This window comes from Struthio camelus, chromosome 23 (genome assembly GCF_040807025.1).
Source record: "Struthio camelus isolate bStrCam1 chromosome 23, bStrCam1.hap1, whole genome shotgun sequence".
NCBI lineage: Eukaryota > Metazoa > Chordata > Aves > Struthioniformes > Struthionidae > Struthio > Struthio camelus.
Genome location: NC_090964.1, coordinates 7759973 through 7780021, shown reverse-complemented (window position 1 = coordinate 7780021; position 20049 = coordinate 7759973). Strand labels below are relative to the sequence as shown.

Sequence of the window (20049 nt, the reverse complement as noted above, 5' to 3'; positions counted from 1 at the left end):
GGCGAGGTGGATGGGATGGGGCTGAGACTGGCGATTCCTTTTGTGGCTGTAGTCACGCAGCTGTCAATGTGCAGTCAGCCTCTGCGACGCTTTCCTCCACCGACCCTCTCCTTTCCCAGACGCCGGGTCAACAAGACATTTACTTTATTAGCTATGCAGGTTTATTTATTGGCATCAAATTAATGAGTTAATTTCACTTCACAAGGAGCCTGTGGAGAAGGAAAACAGCTAAGGAATGAAGCAGCCAAGTGTTTTGCGGGTCTGTGACTCAGTGGGTTAAGTTAGGCCACGCAAGGGAACAGAAGGGCCTGCCACTATCCCCTCCCATTGCGGAGTCTCACTGGGGACAGCAGTGGAGCTGCTCCCGGCTTGCTCTGGAAGCTCAGTTCAGCCTGCTGGAGTTTAGGCACAGACTGGGTGAAGATTTTCCATTAGCCTCTCCTCCTATTTTTTCCTCTCTCTCTCTTTTAGAAAACGGCAATACTTAGGAAAGGGCTGGGGTGGAGTTTTGTCTGTGTCGAGGCTGAGCGCAGTTAGGTTGTGTGTGGTCCCTGTCACTTTATGGGACTTGGGTAAACACCAATTGCTTTGTTATGTGCTGAATAGGAAAGTTAGCCCCAAATTAGCACTTAATGTGGGGTCATTTAACCCTTATGGGAGGTCTTTTGAAAAATCATAATAGGACCATGCAGGAGCCAGGACAAAGCAGTCGCGGAACCCAGCGAGGTTTTGTGAGAGCTTGACAAAGTGTACTATTATCATGCTGAGACAGGGTCAAAAATGTAAATACTGCAAGACCAGCCGACAGAAACTTTCCTCCTGCTGGGCTGATTATTCCTAAAACAGGTGCTGCTCCCAAATCCCCCTGCAACGGCTACAAGCTCCCCATATTATTCCTGCAGGGTTTCAGGCCAGGAGAATTAAAGGCAAATTGGAACTGAGATGAGAGTCAGCATCTCTCAGTCCAGTGTATTCATTGCCATAATGGTTACTGGGTCAGGGCAGCTCTGCCTGCAATTTTTGTCCAGCCCTTGAAACAAGAGCTGGTCTTTAATTGCCATTGAAAATAACTGTGTGTGGCTTGCTTGGGACATGTAACAGCCTGCGAGTGAGTGGAAGTTCTTACAGGCATGATGCAGACACACTGGTGGCCTCCTTTCTCAGGCAGCTCAGGCAGCTAGGGCTGAGCAAACGTTTCCAACCTGTCTTGCTCCTCGTCAGCTGGAGCGATAGTCCGTGCTGGGCTAGATGGCTGAAGTGGGGCCTGTACGTTTGCCTCCAAGCAAGCAGAAAGGTCTGCTCTGGGAGAAGCTGTGATGACATACAGGGCCATAAACTTCCTGTGATCAGGGACCCCCCCCATTAGCAGGATTTATTAGAGCTATTGGTCAAGCCACAATGGGTACGGTTATGGGAGAGGAGCCCTGTGTCAGTGGAGGGCCATGGGTGCTCCTGGCACATGCTGGCCGAGGCAGTGGGTGCGTGTGGGACCTGGCAAAGGGAAAAGTATGGTCCAGGCTGTTGTGACACAAATGGAAGGCAGTCAGAGAGAGCCCTGATAAAGGGCAGAAAGGGGGTCACAGAGCAATGGACAGAAGTGTGGGAGGGTATAAAGCACTGAGCTGGAGAGAGGGAAGTGATTCAAGGAGCCTCGCTGCATGCCATGGCTCTGCAAAGCAGTGAAGTGGGTGTCCTTCCTGTTCCCACTGCCACGCAGTCTCGTGTGCAGGTCTCTGGCTCTGCAGGGACTCTTGTATGACCCTCCACCAGGCACTTTGGGTGTGCTGGCTCCACAGGGTCATCTGTGGCTGCGTGAACAGGCTTGCATGGGAAACAGGAGAGCCTCGTTCACGAGACCCACTGTGATGGGCTTTGGGCTGGCAAGTCCAGATGTGCTGGCCGTGTTGTACAGAAGTGAGCAATTTGTGTGGCTGTTTACATAGGGACCTCTGCACTGTGCTGTGATGCAGGGTGTAGGCATATGTCGCTTTCCATCTGCATAAAGAGGAGAGGTCTTCCCAGCTTCATGAGAGTGCTGGGAAGATAAACCCATTACACTGTAGGGCACTAAGTACCATGGGATCCAATGCCACAGCCAGATAGAGAGCAATCCAGACCCCTGGAGCTGGCAGAGCCTGTTTATTTGTATATTTGCAAAGAGAAGAGCTAACATCTTTAAACAGGTGGCTTTTTACAATATTAAACAAGTTTAAAATTTCCGTATGATTTATGTCCACTTTCAGCTGAAAAGGTGGGAGAAAATCCTCGGTCACTCTTTCCCCGATGAAAACCTAGCCGTATTTTCCTGAGTGCCAGTAGTCCTGTCTTTCTAATTCCAGCGTTCCCAGTATGATTCCTCAGGTTGTTGTTGAGAAATACCTTTCTGCCAAGTAGTCAGCAGGACCGGAAGCTCCAGATACCTTCTCATCTGGAAAAGCAATCAGACAAAATGCCAAGCCCAGGGGGCAAAACTTCAGTCCTGGTGCCAGTCTTGCTTATTACATATCTGAGTTCTGCAGCCTGGTAAGACTTTCATCATATAATTTATTTGCTTCTCAACATCCCTGCAGTTATTAAAAGCACCATACTCAGAACTGCCACCCAAGGTTTCTCTAATTAGTACGTCTACCTTTCAAGGCAATTTTGAATTGTTCGTTTTACAGCTTGACCTCAGGCAGTGAACGGCCATAATTCGATTCGGGTTCAGGTTAGCCAAGGGAGCTGCCTGGGGTCTTTAGGACATGGGAGATCACAGAGAGGAAGGATTGCAGGGACGAGCTTTGTAGAAATGTCAGCCAAATGTCATGCTGAGGTCAAGGGGGAGACTCTCCGAGTTCCTTTGCCTGCACAGTGCCAGTTTGCCTCGCAGGGCTCTGCAGAGGGCAGTTTTTCCTTGTATGGAAGAAAAGAACAATCCACAACCCAAAGCTGTAGAGAAACGTCCCTTGCGAAGGTTCACAACGGCCTTGCACTGTCCCATTTGGCTCTTGCCTACACTCAGGGTTCAGTGTTGGCCCCAAACATCTATCTGCGTTCCTCAAATGTCTTCCTATGCAGTGGGTTTCAGTACTCGGGTGCAAGGAGGATGCCTTAGGCTGCCTTGCCTTTCCCCATCTACAGTCCCCCACCCTCCTTCCAAAGCCTGTTTGAGGTGGGGGAGAAGAGGAGTTGTCCAGTGGAGTTATTCTCTCTGCACCAGCTGGATGAAAAGGCAGTGCAAGCCAAGGAGCAAGGAGCCCTTGGCAAGGAGAAAGCTGGCCACTGCCTACCAGGAGCCCCTGCGAGTGGAAGAACCCAAACAGAGAGGGGGATAGGCCAGACAGGAGCCGCATGTCTTAATAGCCTTACCTTTTATTCAGCAGTGGGGAAGATGTGTTTTAATCCCAGTAACTAGGCTTTCTCTCATCGTCTGGCATCCTTCAGTCTGAACCCAGTTCTCAGCGTTTCCTCTCCTTTGACCTCTGAATCTAGCTCCTCCCAGGACTGACCGAGATTGGATCTAGCTAGTTCATCCAAAAATGATTTCATTCTATGCTGAAAATCAGAGGAGCAGGCACTGATTTCATTGGCAATGATTAATCCTAAAGCTACAGGTAGAGGTCTCACTGTCAAGGTTGAATCCTTCAGGTCCAGATGAAATTGTAGCTTCCTTTTTTTGTTTTTTTAAGACTCACCCTATACTTGGATTTTGGCCACAAGTACCAGGCTCCAGGAGAGACACAGTTCATGCTGGTGTAGTATGGTTTGTTTGATCTTGTTTCAAACTGGGGTAAAAATGCATTGCTATAAGTCACATCTACACTAGTGGTTTGCGTGGGTGACTAGACACTCAGGGTAGGCAAATTTTTCTGAGATCCGCATAAAATTACTTGCAATACGGTCATGGCTGTGAATCCCATGAGAGCCCCGGGGATGGCATCTGTCCAAGTACTTAGTGAGGGACTGCCCAAACAGGCCTCCAATTGGAACAGGCACAAAGGTTGTGAGAGGCAAAGCTCAGGCCCACTGCTGTGAAGTGAACAGCACTTTGGTCTCCTGCTTTCCATTTCAGTGCCTTAGACACAACCTAGGGCAACAGATCCTTCCTGAATATCAATGATGAATGCTATCGCTGCTCAAACCCAGCATCTGAGGTTTGCAGGTAAATTGTATTTGCCATTCTCAGCAAGCCTACCTAGCCCTCACTGGCCAATATTTGGGTGCCACGTAAAGTTTGCAGGAAAATATGGAAGCATCAACTAAGAAGATAGGCTGATTCTCAGATCTTGAAGTAAAATAAAGAGGTTTTTTTGTTTTTTTGGTTTTTTTTTTTGTTTTTTAACAAAGGTAAAGCAGCAGTTTGTGTTGTAATAGGAACGTACTTCTTGCAGCAGGCATTTTCTATGGGGAGGGAAAAACCCCAAGCCCTTAAGGGCCAGCAAGCCCTTCTTGGTGCATCTCTCTAAATGTTGCAAAATCACCTGATATTTTCCACTCCACAGGACAAGTGGTACCTTGCAATGAACTTCCTGTTATTCCCCCACCAGCAACCTGCCCTGAAAAAGGAGATCTACCCTTATAGATGTTGGCTGAAAGCAAACTAACCTACTGGATTTGCTATGTAGGAAAGCTGGTAGATTTATACATTTGACCTAGACGCTGGGCAATCTAGAAAGGATCTAATAAGTTCTTCTGAGGTTTGGTTAGATTTGTTATCTGAGAAGGTGACACACTGATAGGATTTAAATTTCGGTTTTGTTTAAGATGGAAAGATTTTTTCACCTTAGAGAGACATTGGATTATGGCCTAGCCAGTAAAAGTGAGCAATATGAGCAAGCAGAGTGAGTGAGAATTAAGTGGGTATTTGTTTGGTATCATATATGATAGACAGGTGCCAGCTAGGAAGCAAAGAAGCAAAGAGGGTTCCCCACTGCTAGAGGGGATGTTTTTAAAATGGAAGCCTTCTTCTAGGCTTCAGAGCCACGGGGAGGACATTTGGAAGGGAAGGTGCTGGTGGAGTTTCAGGGTTCCTGCTACTATACAGTAGCTCTGATCAGGAGAGATGAGAAGAGCCCAGTTTCCTTTGGCCCTTGGTCCCTTTGCTGGTCGTGGCAGCAGGAGGTGGGCTGCAGTGAGTGGGCTCTGGCAGGTGAACACCCGCATACCTGGCCCTGGTTACCCAGATCCTCACCAGGGCACGGATGGCTTCCTCCAGGGCTGGATGCAGCTGCAACATGGATGGAGGAGGACTGTACAGTAGCAGGGGGCTGAGCATGCGGTCATGCTCAGAAGGACCCTTAGCCCCTGATAAGGCCATCTCCAGTGTTATTTTCTATGCTGGCAGAGTGCCATTCAAACCGCACCAACGGGGAGCCGGAGAGCTTGGACATCACTCAAGATGTCAAACGAAGACAATATTGTGTAGCAGCTCCCCTGAGTTGTGCTTGCTTGCACTAACAGATAAAGCCTGAGAGCCTGAGTTTCCTCTTTCTCCAGCCCCGAACTGTCATTTTTATGGATGAGTAGGTAACAGCTTCAGCACTGCCAGCCTTGCTTTGGTTTTGCTGAAGCACCTGACACACTGTGGGCTCTGCATATTTTGGAAGGGGGCTCTCCTTTCCCTTTGATGGCTGTGTGTTAGCATGACAAAGCTGGAGCCCGTGGGGAGGGAGCAGGGCCAGCATTGGGCCTGTTTGCTAGAGATTTTCAAAGGGAAATCCTGCCTGCCTGTAAATAGCTGAGAACTAGAACTCTAAGTACCGGGTGCTTCTCCCACATGAGGCTGTTCAAAAGTTTATGCTATATTGCCTACACCATATCAGCCAGCCAGACGATAGCTCGGTGACTCATGCAGGGCCTTTGGCAGGGGTTTCCAGTTTTCTCAGTGAAAATGAGATTCAGTTCCCACAGTTGGTGAACCAAGCCCCTGCCCAGCCTCACTCACTCTCCCCTCCCTCCATGTTTGCCTTTTCATTTGAATGCTCCGGGAGCGGAAAGTGGCTCCAAACCAGGCCTGGGATCTAAGCACTGTACTCCCAACTCCAGGGACAATTTCAGAGTCAAATCGAGATTGCAGAGCCCACTTCTTCTTCCTCTTCTATAAATAATCAGGTACAACAGCTGTCTTCTCAATGTTCTGTGAGAAAGTCAGATCCTGCCAAAGTACTGAGACCAAGAAAGTCAAGATGACAGGACCTCAGCTGCTGCCAAGTGCTAATTCTGGCCGTTCCAAAACATCTCTTCTACCAGTATCTCATGATTGATTAAGATGAGTAATAACAGGTATAGGATGGAAGTGAGAAATAAGTAAAATTTGCACAGTGCTCTGATTCCATTACTGACAAGCCTCAGTACTAAAATATCGTGAGCTGTGGTCCTGGCAAACACAGGACTGGCTTAAAAAACAGAAGCCAGATCCCTGGCAGATGTAGGATTGGCTTACACTTGCTTTACTTTTTTGGGGGGGGTGGGGTGGTGTTTTCATTTCTGTGTCTTCATTCCTGAGCCTATAGGGATTGTATTTTGAGGCTTTTTTTATGACAGTCATGATGACTAGAGATTTGTATTTAGTGAAAGCTTTCACATGATCAGGAGATTATAGGAAATCAGGCTGTACAAGGGCAAATAAACAAACTAATAATAACAATAAGTATCAGCAGATCTGTGATGAAGCCATGAAAGCTGGCAACCCTGAGATGTTAAGAGCTACAGATGTTGCACATAGATACGTATCTCTGGCCTGAGCTTTTCTGATTAGCTACAGAAACTAAATTTTCACATAAAGATATCTTTCTGGGCTCCCTGAGCAGATTCATTATAGTCCACCAGGCCTGGCTGATAGTCATTCAGTTTTTTTTATTTGCTAATTAGGAATTTACTGAATGAAATCTCATTTCTGTGCTATGTTTAGATTCAGATCAGAACTGGCATCTCTGTAACTGCATGAACCAAGCAGACACCAGGATCCAAACATTCTTCCTGCTCCAGTAGGAGTCTGAATCTAAGCCCTGTCTCTGCTGAGATCTAACCCACTGGCTGATAAGGATATTTATTCTGAGCAGTTTGGGACAGCTCTACTGGTGCTATTTCCATATCTCTGCTCATGAAGAGCTGATAAATGACGAATGGAGTCAACTGAAGTATCTGAGACTAAGCTCATCCCTGCTATAGCGTCACTGACTGACATCAGATAACTTACTAAAGAGATGCAGCTTTGATCATGCTGCAGCAGTGAGGGGAATGGTTGGGAGCAAGGCTGCTGTGGTCCATTTAAAAAACTGTTTTAATATTTAAAAATAAGTTTCATTAGCTGAGAAATCAAAGCACTGCAATAACTACAGGCCCAGCCCTGAGCGCTTCCTTGCACTGCTGCTGTCACCGATAGCACCTCTGCTCTTGGTGTGCTGTTTGCTGGGGGAAAGGTGCAGCTCCTTGTTTTGCAGGAGAAAATGTGCTTTTGTGTTTTGAGTTGCATGTATGAGACAGTCAGTTGTTTGGAGGGAAGCCTGTGAATCAGGTGTGGATAAGAGCTGTGGCCTGCTCTCACTGTTGAGTGCTGCAATTAGAAGGCAATGTTTACCTGGAGCCAATTTGAAACCCCTCTCAAAAAGGACCCAATTTTCAGACCCAGTTTTCCTCTGAGCCACAGAAACCTTCTCCGATTCTTTCCTACACATTTGTAGCTGAATGTCAAAGGAAGTCTGGGCCAGGTAGCAAATATGGCTTTACTGGCTGAAATGGAGAACTTCCTTGCTACATCTCCAGCCAGCTCCTTCCCTCGAGAGACTAAACTTGCATTTCCATTCCCTTTTGCAGGTTTCTTCTAGCTAGGTTTGGATTGACAGGGGTCAGCTAAACGCATTCCCTGACAGCCAGCTCCCAAGTGAGAGCAGAAGACGGGCTCAGCTCAGAAAGCGCACAGAGAGAAGGAGAGAGCGTTCCCAGTGCGGAGTATGGGGGACTTGGCCTCAGCTGTGCTGACTTTGCAGGACTTCAGTCCTCACAGCTGCCCAGCAATGCTTTCTCCAAGGACTCAGGTCCCTTTAAAAGTGAGAAGGAGTGAGGCTTCTTCCACAGAGAAGCTGGCTGAGACAGTGGGTCATGTTTGTTTATTTGAATTGAAGGTGGCTGCCCTGAAGACTGTTAGTTGGGTCAGTTGTTTGCAACCCAAACCTGTTACTGTGTAAAAACTGGTAGAACTAGCTAAAGACAACAGGAATTTTCCTATAGCCCCGTGGGCTACAACAGATAATAACAAACTGCCCTAGCTCTATTAAAAAGACATTTAAGTATCGGTCATATTGTTTAGTGGTGCAAGGATCCAGCAGAGCCAGCCTGCTTCCCAGATACCCTGCAGATAGAGGAGTTCACGCAACTGGAAAACAACTGCTGGGAAAGGGTCAATAAGGGATCTTTTCTCTATCTCTCTCTTCAGAAGGCCAAATCCTAAACTCTTATTTTCCTTTTCCTCATTACTGGTATTACAATAGTGCTATGGAATGACTGTCTTAACCTCTGTTCTCCTGCGTGTGTACCAGCAGAACAAAATGGCAGCCCTCACAGACTGCGACTTGCAGCCCAAAGAGGTTGCAGTTTAGTTTTTTGTTCTGCCCTTCCCAAGGAGAATGCTCTAGGAGGCAGTGGGAGTCTCTCTAGGTAAGAGAGTGCAGTCAGGATCTTAAAGATTTCTAAAACGTATATGGCAAAAGCCATCTTTTTGCTGGAAAAGCACCTGCAGCAGCTGTGTCTCCCTTTGGCGAACTGCTCACTTTAACCTGCTTCGGGCTGCTTCCTCTTACTTGGTATTAATTGTTGGAGTGTTTTAATAACCTTTGGTCAAGCACAGCTGAAGTTGCTGGTACAACAGGACAACTGGAAAGGATGTTTGACAGCTGTCAGCGAGCAAAGGGATAAGAGCTCTTGCTTTGAAGTTACTTACAGGTTATACAGAAAAGAAGCCAGACTGGGAACGGGGAGTGTGAAATGACTTATACAAGGTGACACCACGAATCAGTGGTGGAGGGAGAAGCAGGAACCTGAGGGTGGCGTGGGTCACAGAGCTACCCCATACCTTGGCAGCTCCTCCAGATATGGGCCCAGCCGCGGCGCCTGCGGGCGAGCGCTGGAGACCCAAAGGGTGATGTTGTCTTCAGTCATGCAGCTGCTCATCTCTCACTAACGAAATGCAGCTAATCACAATCCATCCCTGGATGTTTAAAGAGGATTTAACAAGCCAAACAGAAGCTCTGTTGCCTTAGAGAGTGTGTAACTGTGAGCAAAATTTGGCCCTCTCTTTTAAACTTTACAGTTTATCTTGACTGCTGCATGCTTTATTTTTAGAGCATCATAAAGGGCTTTTGTTCCAAGGTATATTTAACAGGGGAGTGGAAGGGAAATGGGAGGGTTTTGTGCATAGGGAATGTATCTCTTGGTCTCTTTCTTCTAACCCACCCCCTCACCAGATACTCTTGGAGGGTGGAGTATAAATGAAAAAAAGGAGAAAATAATAATTTAAAATACTGAAATCACAGTCAAAGGGATTGTCTAGGTGTCCAGGCCTGGAGGCCTCTTGGGCCTCATAAAACATACATAATTACAAAAAAGACAAGGTGCCCAAGAGAAAGGAAGAGGCAGGGCGAGGGTGGTCCCCGTCTGCCACAGCTGGCGGGTGTCGGAGGCAGCGCAACGCCGGGCAGCGCCGGCTGCCCTGCCTCGCTGCCTCCCGCTACCACACTTCCACCTCGGCCACAGGGCACGAGCTGGGCTCTGTCTCTCATCCTCCTCTGTGGGTAATAGCATAAGCCCAATGCAGGGAGGGAATGAGGGTCCTGTTTGTGGGAGCACTAGTGGTAGGGAGTCAGTCACGTTTTCATCTGGCCTCTAAAAAGTATCTGTGAAAGCAAACGCAGGCTGGCCTTTGCCATAGAGACATCCATGAGTCTGGGCGCCGCACAGGGGCTGGGTTTCTGCTGGGAGCGATTTTACAGAGGCACCATTATTCCTGGAGGCTGGGAGAGTGCCTCAGTGCTGCTGGTAAGTGCACAGCTAATTGCATAAGAAATAAGACTGTATGCGAGAACGAGCACGCATGTTCCTAGCTGGCAAAGTGTCTCTGGCCTCCATTGCAATAAGATCCGTACAGGAGGAAAATCGAGTCCTGCATCAGTGACAGCAAAACTAGGAAGAAACTTAAAAGTGGTTTTAGTAAAACCAAGAGAGGTGATCACAGCTGTCCTTTTGGAGCGAATTTGCTCAATGGAAAATCCGTGTTTCTGTCCTTGCTGCCAGTTCTTCCTCCCTTCCCAAAGGGACCTCGTGGTTTCTCAGACTCCAGCTGCACCAAAGCAAGACAGGACACGTAGCCTCACTGGTGACTGGTGAGCAGGACCAAGAGCTTGGTAAGCCCAGACTGGCACTGGCTGCCCCCACTTCTGTCTGAGCTATGGGGAAAGAGCTGCAAGCCCAGGAGGGATGAGCTAAACCCCCAAAGACAGGAACGAGGCTCCCAGGTTTCGTTGGCAGCACGTTGGTTACAGAGCTTAGCTTCAAGATCCAGCAGATAAAGTGATCTAGTGGTTTCGTTTCCCTGTTGTCCCCTATCACGGAGCGGGAGCCAGTGTCACCCCTGTTGTAACTGCCAAAGACAGTCTGAAAGCCTGAACAACGTTTCTGTCCAGAGATGGATTTGGCCTGGCAGTGCCTGATGCTGAGGCCAGCCAGACACCTTTCACTAAGGCAAAGCATATCGCTGCTCAGCTTTGCCAGACACGTTCCTTCCTCTCTTTTCTTTGACACAGGCTTTTTTCTAGCTAGGTCAGAATCTAGTTTCCTGCCATTCCCCTGCCCAGGTCTATCTCAGCCAGTGTTTTTCCTTTCATTGCTGGAATCTGGGAAGTCTCTCTAAAAGGTTAGAAGAAACTTAGAAATCCTCTAAGAGGATGCTGCTGCTATTCGGGCTATGGAGAAGCAGTGAAACACTCTCTGGCTAGACCTCTTTTCTGGAATGACAAGCTACTGGCCCCATTGCTGCCCTTTCCTGGATCTGCATAAAGGACGAATACCTAGGACCCTGGGCAAGGTTTCTTTAATTTAGAGACATAATCAGAACAAGGTCTTGGCAGCTGGTGCTCTCCAGTGACCCCAGTGGAGTTTGCATTGCTCTGAACCCTTGCTTTGCTTCCCAGGGAGCAGAGTTTGTTGATTCCCTAGATGCCTGGCAAGTGGGTGTTTGTACAGCAGAGTGGAGGATGATGGTTGCTGGCTGGGTCAGCCTAGCCACAGGCAGAGCTCAGCCTCCCCTCATGTCCTTATCCGCTGGTGCAGGTACACCAGGCTCCTACACTGGCCGTGCTCTGAGCCAGTGTTACACCAGAAGCCATATAGACATGCTTGAAGGGTGTTGTACCCAAGTTAATATGTTCTGTCTTCAGATCCACCTGCGTAGACATGCCTTATGCCTGCCTGAGTGGGCAGGGAAGGTCATTTGCCACCAAGTTGGGAGAGCTGCGCTTACTGCTATGTAAAGGAAGACTTAAAAGCTTGCTCTTCTCCTGTATTCACCTACTGATGCAGGCAGCTGAGTGGGACAGATCCAGTGAGAGAGACAGAGTGATGGGGAGAGAAGGAGTGCTGGAAGCCTTTCTGTTACCCTTTGTTTTAAGGCTTGTATTAACTTGTCTTGTAAAATCCTCTCCTGCCTTCCAAATCCAGTCAACATGAGTCACCCGCTGAGCCCATCCTTTGCCTTCTCATTGCAACACGAGTGACAGAAACCATCCAACGGGAGTGCTTGAATCCATGCTGCGTTTTGTTCTATTGCATAAATCTTTTCACTGTTTACAGGTGAGTTGCTACAGAGTTGTTGCCTGGGTGGTATTCCCGCAGCCAGTTCCCAAAAAGTGTATGTCTGGGCTTCTCGCCGCCCTCCCATGCGAGCTGGAGTAACGCTCTTGTCTGAGCTACAGCAGAAGGCAGGACAGCGTGTTTGAACAATACACATACGGGTTATCCCGCAGACCTGTTTTCCTTACCTATCCGATGTAATAGAAAGATCCCATGGGACAGTGGGTTTGCTGTATGTCTTGGCATCTCATCGTCATATTTTAATTTTTTTTAAGAGGAAAAAATAAATCCAGAGACTTTCTAGAGTGAGCAGCTAAGAGAAGGTGAGAAAAGGAAAGGAAGAGGAAACTTAAGAACTTTTTTTTTCTTAATTTATGCCTTTATATATATGTATGTATTTATATCTGTATATTTATTTATAAGAAAACAGCAAAGGACAAATCAACCCCCAAATTCATAAAAATGACAGCTCTTTGGCATTGCCGTACATGAAATACATCCACCAAACTGAAACTAATTATCCCACAGATGAATAACTGAAATCCACTCCTTTCTTTATCACAACTCTTTCCCCCCGAGGGCTTTTCCCTCCTTTCCCACCCTCTCGGCCCTCCTGCCGCCGCTGCCCTGGCCGGGGCCGGCACGCACAGGGTTACGGCTGCACCTGCTCGGGTGTACCTGTCCCACGGCACCTGTGCCGCCAGCCAATCCGCGCCGCACATCCTGCCTACCTGTCAGCAAAATACCTGTGCGCAAAACCTCGCCATAAATCAAACACTTCACAGGCAATGTCTGTATTTAGCAGGCACTAGAAGAGAGAAGTCATCAGCATTTACTGTCTGCAAAGAGTTGGAAACTGGGAGAAATATGTCTAATGAACTTGAGTAAGTAGAGTTTTTTTTTTTTTTTATTTACCCAGTCCTCTCTCTGTGTAGGCTAAGTATTTCTTCTCAGCTTGTTTGAGTACTTTGAGTCTGAATGAATTAGACTCCTTGGGTTAATCTGCCTGTCCAGCTGTTTACAAATGGAAGTAAAAGAATGGGATGGGAGTGTTTTTTCAGATTTTCTGTTCCTCACTAACCTGTTGCTGCTCTTCAGAGGAGTCTCTTCTTGTTGTTATTGTTATTGTCAAGAGCTTTTTAAAACCATGATCCTAATTTTTTCCTCAGACTAAAGTTTGACATATTAGGTTTCCATCTCCAGGCAAACCTTTTTTGCTTCTATCCAACAAAAATCTAACATATGCTACAGTGATCCTGTATTTTTTTCTTAGAAAATACCTTCCAAAGTATTTACCAGTTTTGGATGAGTTTCTAGGTTTTTCTAAGTAAATGGATTCAGATTATGATTCTATCAACAAATTATAATTGATGGAAATTCATTTATTTTGGTAATTAAAAAAAACCTATAGAACATTTTGTTCATCCTATGTAACTCTTGCTTCTAATCTTGGGACCTCCAAAATGTTTTGGACTCTGGATACTGATGACTATGCACTTGCATAGCATGCCATGTCTCGCACCTCTGGAATAAAAGCAAAGAAGGAATGTTATATTGGTATGACATTAGGTAGCAAAGGCTGGAGGAATTTTGAACAATGATATAGAAAAATATTGAATTCGTCTATCAATTCAGTCTTAGAAAGCTATCTAGATTTGTATAGCCGTGTATGAAATGCATATGCATATAATAAAATATATCTAGAAATATTTGTTCATATATGCATCTGTGTATGTGTATGGTGCTTCAGAAGGTATATTTAGACAGGAAAGCACATACATATATGTGTTTACAAGCTTGACAGAGGTGTTGTGACAGCTAGTCAGTTGATAATTAAGAGCCCTGAAGAGGTGCAGCACTAATTATTATTTTATATAAACACTGGGATCCATATGCTTGGATCAGTTAAGAATCAATGACTTAAATTTTTGCTTTCTGAGCTCCTTGGGTAATTTATAGATTTTTTTTTTATAACTTAGAATCAGGCCATGTGGTTTACTCTCAAAATGCTAAAGAGTGTTTTGTGTGTGTACACAGTGTATTGCAGAATTAGATTGATGTATTACTAATTATGGACTGGGGCATTATGTTACCTGATGAATTACATGGTTGCCTGACTCTTCTCTTACTTTACTAACGGACTGTTAACCCCTGTGCCTTTCACATGAGAAAAAGGGAATTGGTGGGAGTAGCATCCCTTTTGTGATTCAGATCTCAACTCCAAAGACTGATAAAAATGCAGAGGTTGCTATCTCCTCTCAATCTTTGCAGACATCTTTGTAGCTTTGTTTGGTTACCTCCACGGGTAGAAGGCTCGATGCAGCATATGGAGTCTTTTTGAACAGCAAATGTTCTCTGGTAGATGAAACTTGAGGACACTTTTGCAAATCGCTGTGAAACTTTCACTTTAATTCACTAGTCCACGGCTCTTGAAAAATGTATCCCAAGAGTCCAGACAGCTGGTTGTTACAAATTTGGTGTGCTGATGCCTTGTCAGAGGGGCAGGGGCAGGCGGTAATTGCAACCTCTACTAGAAAGAAGCCGTTTAAGAGCACAATGGGGCTGGAGCACCTCACCTGAAAAGCTCCCCAGGGGCTGAAGAGGGAGCAGTGATAGGAGATAAGGGAGCTGGGAATTTCGTGGTAGCAAAGGCATAGCTGATGTGTCCAGGCTGTCCCAGTGAGGGGAAAGGTGTCACTGGGGACAAGGAACCTTGAAGAGTTGCAAAAGCAATATCTGCGCAATGGGTCTGTTGCAGTAGCTGTTCACTTCTGCTTAATCACCTGGGCCAAAGCCATACAGGGTGTAGGTGTAGCCCCTTAGACATCAGTGGAAGGAGAGGGTTCTCAGGACCAGTATTTAGAGGATCTGATAAGAGCAGCAGTGCATGCATATCTCACACAGCTGTGCCTCTCTTATACAACCCTGGTGGCAAGCTGAGTGAGGGCACAGGGAGGATGATCTGAGCTGTTAAAATGTGCCCAGATGTAGCTGATTGCAAGAGGTGTGATAACCACATGCATTGGTACTGTGGCCCAAAATGATAGGGAAAACTCACCTCTCTTTTTTTTTCCCTTTGCCACTTTAATTTCACAGAAAGGATTTGGGAAGCAGACTGGTGTGGCATGAGAGAATGAGATGTTTCATCTATTATAAAATATTCTAACCGATAATTTCCATAGCCTTCTATATTGAACTTATAACTCTGCAATGCATGGGCTTGAAAGAGTTAACCAAGAGTTACTCCCAATTGTGGTTTTGTGGTCGAAACCATGATCGCCAGAAGCAAATTTTTGTCATGCATAAGGTGTGTTATTAAAACTTGAGTTATGCTCCTGGTGAATGAAAAGTTAAAGCCCTTTTATAAAATCCTGGCAGTAAAGCACACAAGGGCTAACCATAGTGAAGCAAGGTACACTTTCAAGGGAGACATGGGTTTTATTTTTTTAAGTTATGTAAAGAGAAAGAGAGATTTGTAAATTAAAGAAACAACAACTAAATAACTGCTATGCAATTCACAACAAAGGAATAAAAGCTCTCTGAATAAACTCTAGACTCAAAGCAGAGATAAATCAACATTTACATAGTATCTCAGCTTTGATGCTTTGGGTCACATTTTCGACTGATTAGTACGTTGATATAATTTCAGTGAAGTCTGTAGAATAAAGACAATTACACTGATGGGGAATCTACTCCTTCTTTGTTCAGTCTAGCGTTTGAATTGTTGATCATTGTAAAGTGTTCATCCAAAAATACACTTGTGCTTACCTTGCACCTGTAAGCGCTTCAGTTCTCTCGATTGGCAGGGAGACCGTTCCTGACTGGAGCCTCGGATCCTCATATAATATGTGCTCAAGAATGACAAAGTCAACAGCTAAAACGTACATTAATCAGTGCAGTTCAGTTAGAGCATGATTGTATTCTGTCTAAAACTCTATTGCTAGTACACAAGTTTCAAAGGCTCAGAAGTTAAGAAAAAGTGATGGCTTGTTTGTTGTTACTCCTTTAGTAAAGGTGTTAGATTGTTCTGGCTAGTAGCTGTGATTATGGATGAGGATAGCTGGGTGCTATATACTGCACAGCTTCTGAACCAAAAGTAGTCCTCTTTCCCAAAGTGTTCATAATCAGAAGTATTTGGAGGAAAAAATAGATGACATTTATCAAAGAACTTGGTTCCTGGGTGCCAGCTGCCTGCCTGTGTCAAGTTTTTGTTTCTTTTCTTTGCTGTGTCTTTGCCACCTGGGCTGTGAAGCCTATTCCCAAGAAATGGGTTTTTTTAATAGGGTTAAACCTAGAATGGGATGAATCAGGTTTGTTTGGCAGACATTGTGAAATTTTTGATTAAATAGCAAAGTGAGAGGTTTGCCTGGCCTTGGGGGACCCATGTTCAGAGGATACTCTTGAAGCCAAGCACGTTATAGGAGATCTTGCCTGCCAAGTGCTGGCCAGCCTAAAAAGTCCCTCCAGAGTGGGATGAAAGAGGAAGACAAAAGAGGAGAGGAGTGCAGGCAGAAGGATGGGAGGAGTGTGGGAGATGCTGGGAAGGGAAAGATTCAGAAAGAAAAGAAAGATAGAAGCTGAGAGGAAAAAGAAGGATAGAGCCAACGAGGCTGTCTCTTGCCAGGTCTGCATATAGACCACTCCGTGGCTGAAGCAGGTACAGCAGCTGCAAGACATCAGACAAGGGTAATCTGAACGAGCAGGGGAACAAGCTCCAGGGCTTGAGGCTTGTGTTGTGTCCTGCCCTGACACATGCTTCCTGTATCCTCATGGGCAACTAGCTGTAGGATTCATCTCACTCACCATTAGCAAGCTAAAACCCAGGCGTTGGCTTTGTTAGTTGTCTGAATTTCCTCAGCAGCAGTAGGAAGAGATAAGCACATCCAGCAAGCCTTTCATCCCGCGCTAAAATGGGTGGGTCGAACTGTCCCATTGGCTCTCAGCGGCGCGTAGGAAGCCTGAGACTCAACACTTCACTGAAATAGCAAACGTTAGGTGAGGTTAATGCAAGGCTGTGCTCTTATTGCTTTCTTAAATGAGTGCTGAGGTTCACACAGAGACATTGAACTCCAGAGACAGTCCCATTGTTTAGTGTGTTATCGCAGGATCCTCTGATGGTTTGTGATGAGGGAAGTCTTTCTCATCACAAGTCTTATACAGCTGGGCTGTGATTTTCTTCTTAAAGCCACAGGTCTTGGAGTCAGGTGAATAGAAGAGAGTTAAAAAATAAAATAGCAAGTAGCTAGGTTATTGGATACGGAAGCTGGGAAAAATCATCCATAAGCACTCAAAACAAAAAAGATAATGAAAAGCAGCTAAAATCTCAAATCTCAGAGATATGAAGCTATTTTCATGCTGTATAATCTTTCTCATGGTACTTAACAGGACTTGGAGCTTCAATACAGTTTGTGTGTGTGTGCTATGTGTTAGGGAAGATAATGGTTTGTGTTCATGAATACATGTATGCATAAGGTATCTTTATCTTCCACAGTGAACATGAGAATGAGAGAGCAGAAGTTTAGACCAAAACTTCACAAGTGCCAAGTGATAGCAGATGCTCAGTCAGAGGTACTGTTAGGGACCTGTTTTTTAATGTTTTCCCTTTGAAGGCAGATCACCCTAAAACTCAGGACACCTCAAAACTGAAGCATCACAACTGCTTCTGGGGAAAACAAACAAACAATCAGCCATATTTCCTGAATTGCAAACTAATTTCTTGTCTGAATGATGTATGTTAACATCATTCATGTAATATGTTATACATATAACATCATTCTTGTAATATGTTACAGTAGGCAAGAAAAGGTGCTAAAAATAGAATCATTCATGAAATACCACGATCATATGGGTGGATAACATCAAGGATTATGCTATCAGGTAAAACACAATACCAGCTGGTGTCCCCCCAGCATCACTCACTGCTGAATTGTCTCATGGAGTCCTTCAGGCTAGAAAGGCAAGAACGGGTCCTCTGCTAGCGAGGTATAGCAGGGGTTCTGATCTAATTCTGCTCTCACATCTTCACTGAGCAGCCTTGGACAAGTCATTTTAGTGTCAAGCCCTGTGCCTCAGTTTCTCCTCCTGTGGTAGTAAACTAGCTCCAAAAAGAGGAGAGTTAGGCTGGGCAGCTGATGTAAAAATGGAAGAATAATTCTAGATCCTGGGTTTGTGGATCCTAAACATCTGTTAAGAGCTAACCCAAACCCAAGCGGGTCAAAAGACAGGAGAGTTCCCTGTAAGTTACCCAGGCAGCGCCTGCCCCTGGAAAGTTTTTCTGGCTCCATGAAGCTTTGGATTCAGCCTGCAAACCGTTCCGACTGGTTTCGGCTCCGCAGGTGAGTTGCAGTGGGGGATTCTGTCATAGAGCTGGCAGGGATCTATCTCCATGAGTGTCAGCAACACGTGCATCGCTCCGTCCCCACCCCGCTCCATCCCACCTGCGGGGATGCACCACACCTTCCCCGCTGCATGGCTGGATCCAGCTGCACAGCTAAGCCCTCTTCCTGGGTGGCGCTGAGCACCATTGCCCTGCATCAGCGCTAAGGCCTCTCAGCACCCTTGTGCAGGATCAGGTTCCTGGGAAAGAGTAGCCATTTCTCACATGTGCTCGCTATGGCCCCTTTTCTTTCCATCCCAGCCACCACACATTTCTGCTCTGCACTTACGAAATGCAGATATCTGCCCTTGTTGTGTTACATCTGTGCAGGATCTCTGTCAAGTGTGATGGGGTTCACCTGTCTCGCGTACGTGCCATACGGTCCGTTTCCTTCCACTGTCTTCGTGGGGAAACAGAGCCAAGGGATAGCTAGGACACGTCTAGCTGTTAGGTGCTGAGTTAACGTACTGCACAACCTGAAGCTGATCATGCTAGTGAAACGCCCATAAAGAAATTGAATGACATAGGCTACGTTTTTATCCAGCTGCCAGGGAAAATATTTCAGGCCTGTAGGCAGAGGGAATCAGGATCGATGAGATTTGCAGTCTCCTGGGCCTTAACACCTATGAATGGACACTGTGCCTGTACTTGGCATCTAGGCAACATTTTTCATGATTAGTCCATGTGTTTGTTATATGTTTCTTTCTCTGACTTTTTTCCTGGTTCTGTGTATGTCTGGGTGTTTGCCTTACTCTGTGGATGGGCCTGGGAGCGTATGCTTGCTGATGGCTGTACTGTCACATTATCTTCAGATGTGTTTATTTATTAGACTTGCAGAGAGGGGGTAGAATCTGAATTTAGCACAGAAACTTGTATTTAGTTAATTAGGCCACTCTGTGGGATGCTATTCTTCCTTTGCAAGGGAGCCTGATTTACTAGCTAAAATCTCTGCTCCTAGAAAGCAGTCATAGTAAATGCTGCTCTTTATTTGTCCTGCTGTCTTGAGTGTTGATCCCTTCCGATGTTACTGATAAGAGGCTCTTGGGGAACATCAGGGTTATTTTGACAGGGAGGCAAGTGCAATGCATGAAACCAGAGCTAAGGAAAGCCCCTGTGTGAATTGTCCAGGATATCTCTGGGGTCCCAAGGGCCAGCGTCTCTATTCTGCGGCTTTGAATTCCTGCTGCTGGTTGCTATGGATCCGTTGTGCCTTTGACAATGTGATGTGACTCTGTAGCCATCAGCAGCTGGCATGGCTAATATTTAGGTTGCAGGCCTAATCACTTATAGGGGAGAGAACAAAGAGAAACAACACAAAGCTTAAAGGCTGGCAAAACCGCCCACTGAAACCCAACAAAAGGCAAAAGGAATACAAGTGTTCCTCTGCTGCTTGGCTGATCTCCCCACCTAGACCCTTTGGGCATATTATCCTGTGTCAGCATAGCCCTGAGTGTTTATTTGTAATCAGGAGGCCACTGTTATGGTACACTTGACAGATAAATAGGGAAAACAGAGATTGGGTGGGATGGAGTGGGGAAAGGGAGCTGGTATCACCTTGTGTCAAATCCTGAGCTGTTTGGAAACAAATAGACTGCTCCCCTCCCAAACTCATGCACTGCTTGGCACATGACCCCGAGGCTCCAGTGGTGAGTCTGCACGCAAGAAGAGAGGCCGCTGGTCCCACGTGTTTGTGTTTCAGTAGCTGATCCTCGCTTTGTCTGAGCCGCTGCACCAAGGTAACTGCCTGTAAAAGGAAAGTTTGTTTTGCCATACAGAGAGCAGACAGTTTGCAGTTGGCAAATAGGGAATAGCCATGTGGTAAAGGCATCATGGGGAGTGATGAAAGTAAAGTT

At 46.0% G+C, this 20049-nt stretch overlaps 1 protein-coding gene across 1 annotated transcript in view; it reads left to right on the top strand.

Annotated features, from left to right (window-relative positions):
* The first annotated feature begins 12539 nt into the window (after positions 1 to 12539).
* The window catches only part of GRHL3 (grainyhead like transcription factor 3), a 31214-nt gene continuing 23704 nt past the window's right edge, over positions 12540 to 20049 (top strand). Inside the window, exon 1 of the mRNA XM_009668254.2 lies at positions 12540 to 12704. Coding sequence (XP_009666549.2) covers positions 12688 to 12704 — 17 coding nt within the window. The 5' untranslated portion in view covers positions 12540 to 12687. The remainder of the gene's footprint in view (positions 12705 to 20049) is intronic.